Source organism: Populus trichocarpa, chromosome 4 (assembly GCF_000002775.5).
Source record: "Populus trichocarpa isolate Nisqually-1 chromosome 4, P.trichocarpa_v4.1, whole genome shotgun sequence".
In the NCBI taxonomy this organism is placed as follows: domain Eukaryota; kingdom Viridiplantae; phylum Streptophyta; class Magnoliopsida; order Malpighiales; family Salicaceae; genus Populus; species Populus trichocarpa.
Genome location: NC_037288.2, coordinates 11,697,771 through 11,711,641, shown reverse-complemented (window position 1 = coordinate 11,711,641; position 13,871 = coordinate 11,697,771). Strand labels below are relative to the sequence as shown.

General features: G+C 33.4%; 1 protein-coding gene across 1 annotated transcript; it reads right to left on the bottom strand.

The window, feature by feature from the left end:
- Nucleotides 1-12,324: 12,324 nt before the first annotated feature.
- Nucleotides 12,325-13,278, bottom strand: LOC112327332 (uncharacterized). Its single transcript, XM_024600121.2, has 3 exons — nt 12,916-13,278; nt 12,756-12,814; nt 12,325-12,659 (listed from the first exon to the last, which is right to left on the bottom strand). Exons 1-3 carry the CDS (start codon nt 12,992-12,994, stop codon nt 12,549-12,551), a joined length of 249 nt encoding a protein of 82 aa, XP_024455889.2. The 5' UTR covers nt 12,995-13,278; the 3' UTR covers nt 12,325-12,548.
- Between the last annotated feature and the right edge of the window lie 593 nt (nt 13,279-13,871).

Sequence of the window (13,871 nt, the reverse complement as noted above, 5' to 3'; positions counted from 1 at the left end):
ATGCTATCTTTTTTGGCAATAATCTAATCTTTCGGTCATCTAAGAAACAAAGCACTGTCTCTCGTTTAAGTGCAAAAGCCGAATATCGCTCCTTAGTTGTTGCCACTACTGATATTGCCTGGCTTGCTCAACTCCTTTGAGACCTTCGTGTTACACTATCAGCTCCACCTTGAATTCTTTGTGACAATCAAAGTGCAATTTTTATGGTAGTCAATCCGGTTACTCGTCCTCGGTCCAAACATATTGCAATTGACTATCACTTTGTCCGTGAGCTTGTCGCTAATGGCACTTTGAAAATTGATTTTGTTCCTTCACCCCTGCAACTCACTAATTTGTTAACCAAAGGCATCACCAAGCCTCAATTTTTTCTCTTTCAAAGCAAGCTCAGTGTTATCCCTTCTTCCACGCTCACCTTGCAGGGGGTGATAAGGGAGAATAAAATGATTCTCCATAATATCTGTTGCACTCCCTTTCTGTTACCATAATATTTGTGTATGTATAGCTATGGGATAATTACTTGATTATTTGTATCCTGATCTTTCCTATTATATAGGATCACGTAGCTGTCATTATGTTATATAAGGAATATACTTCTTCTTTACTTGTTAAGGAGACTTTCAGCCATTACCTTTGTCTGTCAAACCTCTTCATAGTATCACAGCATGATATACAGATCCCCATAGTTGACTTATCTTTTTCACCCGTTACTCTTTCGCTCAACACAATGGTGCATATGCTCACCATTAAACTAACTTCCTCCAATTACCTGTTGTGGAGAAATCAATTTGTTCCTCTGTTAGCTAGTCAAGAGCTCTTTGGCTATTTAGATGGCACAATCATAGCTCCATGTATCATGATTACATACTCTAATGGAATCAGAAAGTCAAATTCTGCTTACAACTCTTAACTGCATATAGATCAAATGTTGTTTAGGTTACTATATTCTTCTCTTATAGAGGAGTCTATGAGTAAGGTACTAGGACTATATCATTCTCATGAGGCTTGGCAAGCTCTTGAAGCCTCATTCTCCATAGGTCAAAGACTTGAGAATTACACCTCAAGGATGAACTCCAGCTGATGTAACGCGACTCTTGGTCCATTGTTGAGTTTTCTCGAACCTTTAAAGGTTTTTGCGATCAATTGGTTGCTATTGGTCGTCCCATTGATGACACAAATAAAGTTCACGAGTATTTATGAGCATTAGGACCAGACTACAAGATCTTCTATACCACCATGATGTCATAGTTTTTGTTACCATCTTTTTCAGATATTGTTCCAAAAGCTTTAAGCCATGAGATCTTTGCACGGTCTGTCACCATTTACCTTCGAACTCTATTTATTATACACAACAGACCTTGAAAAATGGCAGGAGTCAAGAAATGGAAACCTCGGCCTTTCAGATCTTCTACAACCTCTATCAACACAAAGTCATCATCCACCTCCTCCATTTACTTTCAGTTGTGCGATAAGGAGGGAAACTTGGCCAAAAGTTGTTGGAATGTCTTGAAACTCAAGAAGAAGCAATCAGCTAATCTTGTTGAAGCATTTTTTGTCTGCTCAATTCAAGATCTGAATAACCCTGAATGGTTCCTCGACTCTAGTGCAACCTCCCATACGAAAAATAATTCTGACAACTTGGAAGTTCCTACTACCTACTCTAGTAATGAAAGGGTGATGGTTGTATGGTCAGTCCTTACCTATTTCTCATACTGGTTTTGTTTCCACTCTTGTTCCTCAAAGCTCATTTCTTTTGTCTAAAGTCTTAGTTGTTCCTGGAATTACGAAAAATCTCATTTCTATCAGTCAACTTATAAAACAAATTAATTGTCATGTAATCTTTGATTCTCTTGGTCTTGTCATATAGGATTGCACCACAAGAACAGTGTTGAGGGTCGGCTGATGTGAGAATGGTCTGTATGTCCTCGATCAACATCATCATGCCCTTGTTTCAATTGTTTCTACCAATAAGCCATGTGCATCTGTTCACCTATAGCATGCACGCCTTGGTCATCATAATTATCATATTATTTCTTCTCTTTCTAGATTAGGATTTATCTCTTGTAGTAAAAAATCGATGACGACTGTTTTTTCCATTTGTGTTGGTTGTAGACTTGGCAAAAGCCATCGTTTACCTTTTTTCTCTAAATGATGAACATTATGCCATGCCCTTTGATCGTTTACATTGTGACTTATGGGGTCCATCACCAATAACTTCTTTTACTAGATACATAGACTATGTTATTTTTATTGATGATTGTATTAGATTTAGTTGGATGTTTCCTTTGAAACACAAATCTGATTTATTTGATACATTTTTTTTATTTACAATGTTATATTGAGACTCAATTCTCAGCAAAAATAAAATCCTTTCAATGTGATGGTGGAACTGAATTTACAAATCACAAGTTTCGCTCTCACCTGCACTCTTGTGGCATTGTTCTTCATCTGGCTTGTCCCTACACTCCTAGTCAAAATGGTATTGTTGAACGTAAGCATCGTCATGTCACATAAACAGGTCTTACCCTCATGTTTCATTCTCATGGCCTAGTCTCGTTGTGGGTCGAGACTTTCTTTACTACTGTTTTTCTCATTAATTGACTCTCATCACCATCCTTTGATGGCAAAACTTCTTATGAACCCTTGTTTGGTAAGCCACATGATTACTCTATGCTTTGTATTTTTGGATGTCTTTGCTTCCCTTATTTAAGAGATTACTCACCCCATAAATTATCTCAAAAATATGCTTCATGTGTCTTTTTAGGTTACAGTACTCTCCATAAAGGCTTTCATTGTTTAGACTAAAAGACACATCGTGTTTATGTTTCCCGATATATACAGTTTTATAAACATCATTTTCCTTATACTGATGGCTCTTTTCATACTTTGCAGTCCAATACTGACTATACTTATTTTTTTGATTGTGAGGACTGTATTTCTAGTTCTTCTCATAATGATTTTTGCAATTATTTGCCTTCACCTTCTATTTCCAAATCACCATGTTTGCCTTGTAGTGATGATTCAGGTTCCTTGAATTATATTTCTACTCTACAGGATCCTTTTTCTATAGCATATCCATCTAACTCTACAACCTTGGAGTCCATTGTTTTTCTTTCTGTGACCACTAACAGCCATCACATGATTACCAGGGGGAAGGCTGGTATTTTCAAACCACAATCGCATCATGCTTTGATTGTTTTGTCTTCCTCTTGGTTTTTTCAGGCTCTTCTTGCTATTAAAGAGCCTCGAGGTTTCAGTCTGCTACAAAACAACTTAAATGGCTCTCAGTCATGGATGATGAGATTCAGGCTTTGAAGAAAAATGATACTTGGACTCTTGTTCCCCGGTCTAACAATCATAATGTGGTTGGCTGTTGCTGGATTTTCAAAGTAAAACCCTGCCTTGATGGGTCTACTGAACGACATAAGGCATGACTTATGGCTAAAGGGTTCTCTCAGGTTTATGGTCTTGACTTTGGCGACACCTTTAGCCCTGTGGTTCATCCTACTATAATCATAATCATATTGTCCTTAACAGTTACTTTTGGATGGTGTTTACATCAGTTAGATGTTAACAACGCTTTTCTTCATGGCTTTCTTAATGAAGCAATATACATGAAACAACCACAAGGTTACACTGATCTGGTATTCCTTCAGCATGTTTGTTGTTTAAAGCATGTTTTATATGGCCTGAAATAAGCTCCTCGAGCTTGGTTCCATCGCTTTAGCTCTTTTATGTTTACACTTGGTTTTCTCTCTAGTCAAGCTGATTCTTCATTGTTTTTTTTATCACTCTATACTTGGGATTGTTTACTTACTTTTGTATGTTGATGACATAGTCCTCACTGGCAATGGTCCTTCTTTAATTCACACCTTTATCACTCGGCTTTCCCAAGAATTCTCCATGAAAGATTTGGGTGATCTTCATTATTTTCTTGATGTTGAGGTTCAAACTAATGAGATGGGTTTGTTCCTTAGTCAAACAAAGTATGATCTTGATCTCTTGTAACAAGCTTCCATGACTGATGCCAAACCTATTTCTATACCATTTATAGTTGGTCAGCATCTATCAGCCAAAGACACGTTATTCTCTGACCCTACTCTGTTTCGCTCACTAGCTGGTGCTCTACAATACTTGACCATCACCAGGCCAGATTTATTCTTTTCTGTTAATTTCATTTGTCAATTTATGCATGCTCCCATCGAAGATCATTTTCGTGCTCTGAAGCGTATTTTGCGCTATGTGATGTAACCATATTATTCGATAGTTTCACCCACATCTACCTAATGTTTTGTCCATGTTTTATATATAAAATACCTTGATATTCTTTGTTTTATGTTTTGAAGGCACTTTTGGATGAAAGATGCAAAAAGGAGTAAATTGGAGGTAATTGACAGATTTGATCCTCAGTCGATGTTTTGTGCAGAGCGTGAACTCTAAAAGTCGAAACGAAGTGATTCCAGTGGCATTAGAAAGCTAACATCTATAAATTTCTGGAAATCTAAGTCAAGAAAAATAAAAATACAAAGAGGATGGAAATCACATCCTTCAAAGTCAAATCTCGCATTCTGCCAATATTGACCTTTGTCCATTCCAAATTGAATATCTGGATCTGTAGACATCCAATTGATGCAAACTCAATTGTTTTGGATTCCTGACTCAAAGGCCTACAAACGCTCCAAATGGCAGCAAACAACGATGTCATATGAGGGAGATATGAGTTTTCAAAGATAACAACTGAATTCTTCCAGCAAACAGGTTTCGTGAAGAAACGAATCCAAATTACATCCTGAAGCATCCAAACCGACATCCAAGTTTTAATTTCAGCAATTTAGCTCCTCTAGTAAATCAATCTAGAAGGTCAAGGAAGGCAGCCACCAACCTCAAGCCACCAACCTCAAATCACCAACCACAAACCAGCCGCCAGCCGCCTTCACACTACCACCATCTATTGATGTTCACACTTGAACTTTGATTTTTCTTACTTACAATTTGTGTATAAATAGGCAGCTAAGTTTATGTTATCAAGGGAGCCAAGAGGGAAGGAAAGAGAGCCAAGAGAGAGGGAGAGGGAGTGCAGTAGAATCAAAGAAAGAAGGGTGGCAGCCATAAGAGAAGAAACACAAACTCTCCCCTCTACAAATCAGAAATCATGTATTCTTTCATCTTTAGGAGTAGTTGTTCAATATAGATATGCAAGGCTAAACTTGTTTTCTTGGTTGCAAGGACGCAAAAACCTTCAGATTTCAAGAACTATGAGATTTATTCTTCCATTTATTTTCAGTTTGTATTATGAATGAGTATGTTTGTTTTCCTATACATATTTCCTATGATTGTTTATCTTAATTACTAGAGTGGACTCTAAGTTATTATTGTGAACAATCTATTGCTAAGTTTGATATCAAAACCGAAGTTGTGGTATATAAACTTGTGAAGCAACTAAGCTTGATAATTGTAGCGGAACTACGTTATTAAACTTAGGGAGAACATTCGATCAAAGCAACACAAGCTGACAACTTGGTTGTTAAGATTAATGAATTTATCTAGATCTTAAGGCTGCCATTGGATTAAATCATTAGTGCGGACACTGTGAATATTTGTTGGTTAGGGTTAGTTATACGGCGGATTCGTTAATTAACCAACATTAAGAAAAGATAAAAAATTCAGAATATAAATTGAAGTTTCGTTTCAAGGATCGGTTCTGATTTCTATAGGTGGATGTGTGCTTGCGACCAAGGTTTGTTTTCTTGATATATTTCAGTTTCATTTGATTTTGTTTGCTAGTTTAATTTCTTTCATCATCACAAATCAAAACCCCCCAATTGCATAACGTATAGCATAAAAATCTGAACTAAACCTTCCTCGTGGGATCAACCCCTTGCTTGCTCTATACTATCTTGTATGTTTTAAGCTAGGGTAATTAATTTATGCGACCGCGACATCGCAACACTATGTTAAAGGCACAGCTCATCATGGACTTCAACTTCATAAACAATCTATTCATGATCTTATTGCCTATTCTGATGTGGATTGGGTTGGTCGTCCTGATACACGTCGCTCTACTACCAGGTATGCTATCTTTTTTTAGCGATAATCTAATCTCTTGGTCCTCTAAGAAACAAAGCACTGTCTCTCGTTTAAGTGCAAAAGCCGAATATCGCTCCTTAGCTGTTGCCACTACTAAGATTGTCTGGCTTGTTCAACTCCTTCGAGACCTTCGTGTTACACTATCAACTCCACCCCGAATTCTTTGTGACATTTAAAGTGCAATTTTATTGGCAGTCAATCCGGTTACTCGTCCTTAGTCCAAACATATTGCAATTGACTATCACTTTGTCCGTGAGCTTGTCGCTAATGGCACTTTGAAAATTGATTTTGTTCCTTCACCCCTGCAGCTCACTAATTTGTTAACCAAAGGCATCACCAAGGCTCAATTTTTTCTCTTTCAAAGCAAGCTCAGTGTTATCCCTTCTCCCACGCTCACCTTGAAAGGAGGATAAGGGAGAATCAAATGATTCTCCATAATATTTGCTGCACTACCTTTCTGTTACCGTAATATTTGCATATGTATAGCTGTAGGATAATTACATGATTATTTGTATCCTGATCTTTCCTATTATACAGGATCACGTAGCTGTCATTATGTTATATAAGGAATAGACTTCTTCTTTACATGTTAAGGAGACTTTCAGCCATTACCTCTGTCTGTCAAACCTCTTCAGAGGCGCATCCTATAATTTCCAAGGAGAAATACATGGACTGGTACTTGGGTATAACACATTGAATCATTACACAAAACCCAGTACAAATTCCTCCACACAAGGAGATGGAGTGCAAGCCACATGCATATCAGGTTGAAAATGTTGTAAGTATTTGTAACTTCACATTCATTTGATGAAAAACAAAGTGTTTTATTTATGGATTAATAAATATATGTGCTTAATATTGGGTTGGTCAATTGTTACTTGATGGTCAACATGCCCATCAGATCTTCATTATTTCAAAGACGATGATGGACTTGCTTATTATTATGCATCTTCTTGGTTCGAGACATGTCATACTACACTTGGGCTATGAGGAGAGGTATTGAGTCTATATGATATTGTCTTAGAGAATAAGACCATACAAATAGGTGAAAGTTGTGTTATTAATGAAGTTGGCTCAACCACTCATTATCGTAGACATAGATAAACTTGGATGTGTTTATTTATGTTGTGTATAATTATATAGTGTTATTTTTGTAGTTATGATTTTTATTATTATTACTTTTGTAATATTGTTTTGGCCAATTATCAGGTTGATTTTATTATTGTCTTACATATTATGAATTTCTTATATTTATTTTGGATAAGTAGAATTTAAAATTATTAATTTACAAGTGAACATATGAACATAGCGAACAAATTATTTATAATTTCAAATTAGGCATTTATAGGTTAAAAAAGGCATATTGTTATGTTCTTTTATTGCCAACATCAATTATCTTTATAATTAACGAATAAAAATGATGTTTAAAGATTGCATGAATTATCGTTACCATTACAATTAACGAGCAACACAATGTTAAAATATCACTCCAATTATCGTTATAACACCAATTATCAGGTTGCACTCATTCGGGGTTTAAGTTTAGGGTTTATGGGTTAGAGTTTTGATGTTAGAATTTAGAATTTTAGAATTTGGGGTTTAAGGTTAAGAATTATAGGCTTGAGTTTAGGGTTTATAATTTTAGGTTTAAGGCTAGGGTTTGTATTTATGGTTAGGGATTTGAGGTTTGGATTTTAAGGTTTAGAGATTGGGGTTAGGGTTGTTTATATTAATTTATGGTTAAGATAGTTTAGGGGTTTTTGTTTAGGTTTGATTTTGATATTTAAAAATAAATATCAAAATCACTCTTCCTATTAGTGATTGCTTAATTAAACTGATATTCTCATTAGCAGTTATATAAAAGTATGTTATTTTCCAAATACTTTTCTAGCCTATGATATGATGTGAATCTCATGTATATAAAGATTTAGAAACTCACAATCAAATTGACTCTTCCCAAGAAAGCTAAAATTAGGTTTGGAATTAAGTATGACACAATGATAACATGTATCAAGACACCAAGATTATAAGTAATCGAACCCCCACTCAATGACTATAAAGAGACATGTACAAGAAGTATAGAAGACACCATGAAGCTTGTTAATTCTTTGATAAATCAAAGTAGTTCAATGAAGAATAAAAAAGTATGAGCAAAACCTCACACACACAATAATAATTGTTAAAATCAAAGTTTGGCCCCCCTAAAAAAAACCCAAATACAAGTTAAATAATCATATTTATAATAGATAAAACATCTTAAACAGTGCTAAAAAATAATACAAGAGTTCTAAATAAAATAGGAAAAAAAAACCTAAATCTATTAGAAAACTAATACAATTCTCGCACAATAGTTTTGAACCTTCTCGCAAGGCCTTCTTGATTCTTGATTGCTTTGAAAATCTAACTCAATATAGAACAAGATCTCTAGAAACTTTTGGTGAAATTTTAACTTGATTTAATGGTCGGATTGAGAATTATATTTGTTAGAGTAAAACTGTGTATTGGGAAAAATAAGCCTTTAACTACCAAAATTAATTAGCCTATGAAGTAGATGGATAAGGCCTTCCTTGTGCAAGAATTAAATTGACTAAGGTTTTATCTTCACTTATTGATGTTTCCTTTTTGAAATCCACCTTAGCTTAAATATTCTGAAAAAAAGCCCATTAAATGCATCTTTGAGATTTTTTTCCCTTGATCTTGTAATTTGACCAATTAGAACTTGCAATTGATTTTTTGGTGTAGTCTTAATTGTATCATGTTGCATGCTCAAAACTTTAACCAAACTATGTTAGTTTAGTAAAAGACCCCAAATCTTATGGATTAAAAATCAAGATAGTAACTTAAGCAAACTGTAAACTCCCGACTAAACTTTTCTTGAAATATAAACATTTTAAACTGGAAATAAAATGGGTTAAATTAAGATTTAGGATGTAAATCCTTAGATAAAAATCCATAATATTAATAAAAGGAATATTAGGCTAAATGGGGATAGTGATAATTAAATTATGAGAATGATGATAGTTTGAAATAAAATGATACGTACAAGTGATTAAAAATAAAAATATGAAAAATACCCAAAAAAATATAAAACACAAAAACACAAATAAAAATTTAATGGAAGTGATTTATATGGAATCGAAAGTACCAATATGTAACTAAATAAAATTCGAAATAGCCTGGGTACAATTTGTTATAAACAAGTGTCATGATCTAAGAATTTTATCTGGAAAACATAAAAGGGTACTATTGAGGGATATAATGGGAATTTAACTAATTGTTAGACATATGTGTGTGTGTGTGCGCGCGCGCCCCGACCATGAAGAGAAAAGGAAGAGAGGAAAAATAAATTGCTATCTTGCTTGGGAAGGTGATAAAAATCCTTACGAAAACTTTAAAAAAATTGAGAGAAAATCTTAGGAAAACATAGAATCAAACATATTAAACACTAAATTTGAGAGAAAAAGCAAGTGAGGCAGAGTAAAGGAAGAGGCAGAGGAGGCGACAAAGTGAGAAGAAGAAGGATTGGAAATTTTGCTTTGGTGAGTGTTTGGAGCCCTAATTATTGCTTGGTAAAGTGTTCTGACACATTTGAATAAGTTGTTATAGATTAATGCTTCAAATTGATTGAATTCTTATAAATTAGGATTTAGGGTTCTTGGATAAATTTTAAAGGAAATTGAGATTGGTTGTTAATTGGTGTAATGAATGATTAAATGACTAGAGAAAGTAAGGAATTTATTGAAATTGAAGTGAAAATTATGGTGTCTAGAAGTGTTAGTGGTCAGCCAAAAACAGGATAAAATATGGATGTGTTATAATGTAGTTAGATGTTATAAATTGTATGTATTTGATGTGTGTAGTTAAAATAATGATGATTTGAAATGAAATGAGAACTCAAATGTTTATTGTGAAGGGAATTTGATTGTGTTTTACTTTAGAAACCTCGATAACTTTATGAAAAAATTGTGTTGATGATAGGCTCATTAAGTGTGATATAAGGTGCACTTTAAAGTATATTAAGATGGAAATAATTTTGAGAGGATGAAAATAAAAATACTGTTATTCATGGTGAAAGTTTAGACATGCATGTTATGTTTATGAAAAGAAAGTTGTTTAGAGTGCACTAATATATAAAATTATGTAAGAACTGTTTTTGGAAGGAAATAATGAAGGAATAAAACAAAAGAATAAAATATTGAAAATGATTTGGTGATTAAATGAAAAATTGTATATTGAATTCAATTAAAAAATTCTTCTTATGTGCTCTTTGAATCTAGGCACATTGGAATTATTGATAGGTTAATAATATGGTGAAATCTTGTTGATTTAGGAGAGGTTACTGAAGCAGGATCTTAGGTGGGAGAAGTTGGACCGTCTCAAACAACAGGTAGGTGTCATGCACCTTATCATTTTCCTTTACCTAGTTTATTGTAATAGTTATTTGTAAATGTAATGATATGTCGTGTTTGTAATTGTGAATTAAGATAGATGGAATTAGTTTCCAGGTAATAGGACTAATGCTCGGTAAGAAGCGATGAAATTAGATTCTTGGTAATGGGACTAATACCCGGTAAGGGATAAAGAAATTAATTTTCTGGTAATTAAACTAATGCCCAGGCACGGGTTAAAGAAACAAGTTACCCAGAGAAGGGGCATTACCTGGAAAATAGGCTTGGGAATTTTGATATACAATGAGGGCTATTGTTGGAAATAGGTTGATTACTTTAGATTGATGATGAGCAGGAAATTTTGATGTGATGAAAGAATTCTATTGATTAATAAAACAAAATTATTGATAATGACGAGTTTACAATTTAAATGTATTATTAAGGTTGTTCTCCTTATTTGTTAATTTTTATGAAGTAATATTATTATTTTTATTATGAAAAATTAATTAAAGGTACCTCAAAACCACGAGTCGAATGATAGATATTTAGAAAGAATTTGTTAATTTTGAATGAACATGTAATAGAAACCCGTTTTGTACTATAAATAGGTTATGTAATAAATGACAATCGTATCGAAGTTTATGTTGCTTTAATTAGATCTTTTATGTAAATTTATGATACTTTATTAGTTTTTTCTATTGTGTCGAAAATATTATTGCATATTATTGTGTTACATTAATTTTATATGAAATTATTATTTGCATATATATATAATGAAGTGTGATGAATGAGATATTGAGAATTTAAGTTTGAGATACCTTGACTTAGTGATGTGACGTGTTTATGATAAATGAACAATGATTTGGATGTACACTGTTATGTATTGAAATGAAATAATTTTTAGTCGATAACTTAGAACTTTCTTGTATAAAGGATACTACCGAAATTTTAGTAGATTTTTCAATTATATATATATAAGAAACCATGTGTTGATTGCATGTAATTCCAAATTAGTCACTTTGACTTGACCACTTACTTTTGCATTTCAATCTTCTTTTAGATATATGATTTATAACTCGCATGATATATACTCTATTAAATATTTTCAAAGTTTAAATTCTTGTCATTGTTCACTCAATCCAGTCTATAAAAGAAAAAAATCATGATGGTTATATTGCTTGGTAAAAGTTAGGGGGTCGGTGGGGTTTGAACAAAGATCCCAGACTGTGAGCTATAGTGCTAATTTTGCTTTAAAAACAGATAAATTTTGACCTCTCATGCATTATACTAAGGTTTTTTTAAAGAAAATATTAAAAATAGGTAAATTCTAAAAGCTATACCCTTTGAGTTTACCATCCGTTTATGTCTAAAAAGTGATAAATTTAGTCTGAGTTAATGCAAAGACACCACATTACCTATAAATAATCAAAATTTTGAGTTCATTTGAGTTTTGAAATGGTTTTTGATGTTAAAATATTGTTGACAAGATTGAAAGAATTATTCTAAATCAGCATATTGTAATTTAAATCACAAATCGAAGCAACATGTATCTGATACAACCCATATCTGAGATAACCCAACTCCAACCCATCTAAATTCAACTTCAAGTCTAGGATTTAGGATGATATAGAAAAAAATTGCATAAAGTTCAGGATGGAATTGTGAAATTACACTCAACAATTCACTATGTGGGTTACAGACTTCTTTCTTCTTCCCAACTTTTTCCAGCTGAAAACTAAATATCTAATTCTCTTTCCCCTAATTTCAGCACATTTACACGACGAGAAGACTTTTTTTTTTTTTTTTTCCTTTTCATTTGTTTCTATGCAATGAATCAAGAACTCTACAACAGTAAAGAAAAGAAGAGAAAAACATTGAAGCATCTTATAATAATAATAAAACAGAGAGAAAGGAGACAGAAAGTATCGTTACGACAAGAGATCCAACATTGAACATCTACAGTTTGCCAAAAAAGAAAGACACAGCCAGTATAATTCTGAAAACCACACTGTTTTACAATAACACAAATATTAGAAAAGGAAACATAAGAAGAACACAAACACAAACAACTATCAATCATCCTTGTGGAGTAGGGGTATATATATAGCCAGTTTTGGGGTTAGTATTTGGCTTCGGATCCAAATCATAGTCCAATTCGTACACTCCCCTTGAATTCCCAGCACTTTCCTGGGAAACAAACAGGGATCAGTTTACAAAATTATCAGCAACAGTAACAATTATTATAAAGAGAAAGATAAAAAAAAATAGAGGAAAAAAACCAACCTCTAATTCAACCGAAGAATCTCCAAACTCAAATGTCTCAATCACTTTCCGACCGAATCCTACAATTAACATAAAAAAATTGTAAACCCCCCTCCCCCGAAGAAAAATGATTCCTTAGAAAAGTCCTACAAAAATAACCCATCAAGAGGTTGTCATATACCACGTCCATGGGAGAAGCTTGGGAGAACCAGAAGAGCTAAAACAAGAAGCACCCTGAGAAAACAGGACCAACCCATCATTTTTTGCACAGTTCTGGGAAATGGGTATGCCTATGTATAGCTTTTGGGTGACCGTGAAACCGCCCAAGCTACAGATCCAAGAAAGAGGGTTTTTTAATGCCTTCTTCGGTGAGTAATAATACTAAGGCACTTGGAAGAAATGCAATCCTACAATAAGGCAGTTCACGAGTACATTATGGTTTTATTAGGACATCGAGACCCTATTTATACTCAAACCTCTCTGACATGGAAAGTGCTAAGGAGGTTTCGAGTGTTTTCTATATATATGTTGTTGGAAACTGCTTCGACGATGTCAATGAGAAGAAATCCTTGATCCTAGTCAGGTCCAACCTTGTGACTTCATTTCTACTGTTTTTTTGTTTTTTTTTTTAACTAGTTCTTCATTTTTTATGGGTAGTTTAAAGGCATTAATCATGCATGTTTATTATTGTTCGCAGTTGATTTTATTCTATTTTAGATGATTATTATTACTGCTCCTTGGTTCCTTACAACTTTTTTTTTTTTTTGGGTTACAGCAAGAATATCTTTGTTTCAAAATGTATGGTTACTTTATTGGGATAAAATAACAAAAAATAATAGAGGCGTGTTTGGTTGAAAAAAATAAAAATAAAGATATAAAAATGAATTTGTATGAGAATAATTTTGTAGTTAATTTTTATAATTTCAAAACAAGAGAGATAGGGAACATGTCTCAAATGATAATATTTTTTTATTTTTATCTCTAAAATATCTTTGTAAAAAACATTTAATTTCAAAATTGTTAAACTAATTCATGTAGAAATAAAAATGGTTATTATTATAGTTTTAAAACTCAACTTGGGAGTCGATTCGGGGCAAAGCCCGGGTCACGAGTCGGATTGACCCAAGTCAGCGTAAG

What these genes read in the sequence shown, in the direction of transcription:
- LOC112327332 (XM_024600121.2), bottom strand. Translation starts at nt 12,994, where the DNA reads ATGATGGGTTGGTCCTGTTTTCTCAGGGTGCTTCTTGTTTTAGCTCTT. An exon ending in AAGCTTCTCCCATGGACGTG is followed by an intron (nt 12,815 to 12,915) that starts GTATATGACAAC and finishes TGTTAATTGTAG; the next exon opens with GATTCGGTCGGAAAGTGATT. An exon ending in ATTCTTCGGTTGAATTAGAG is followed by an intron (nt 12,660 to 12,755) that starts GTTGGTTTTTTT and finishes TTTGTTTCCCAG; the next exon opens with GAAAGTGCTGGGAATTCAAG.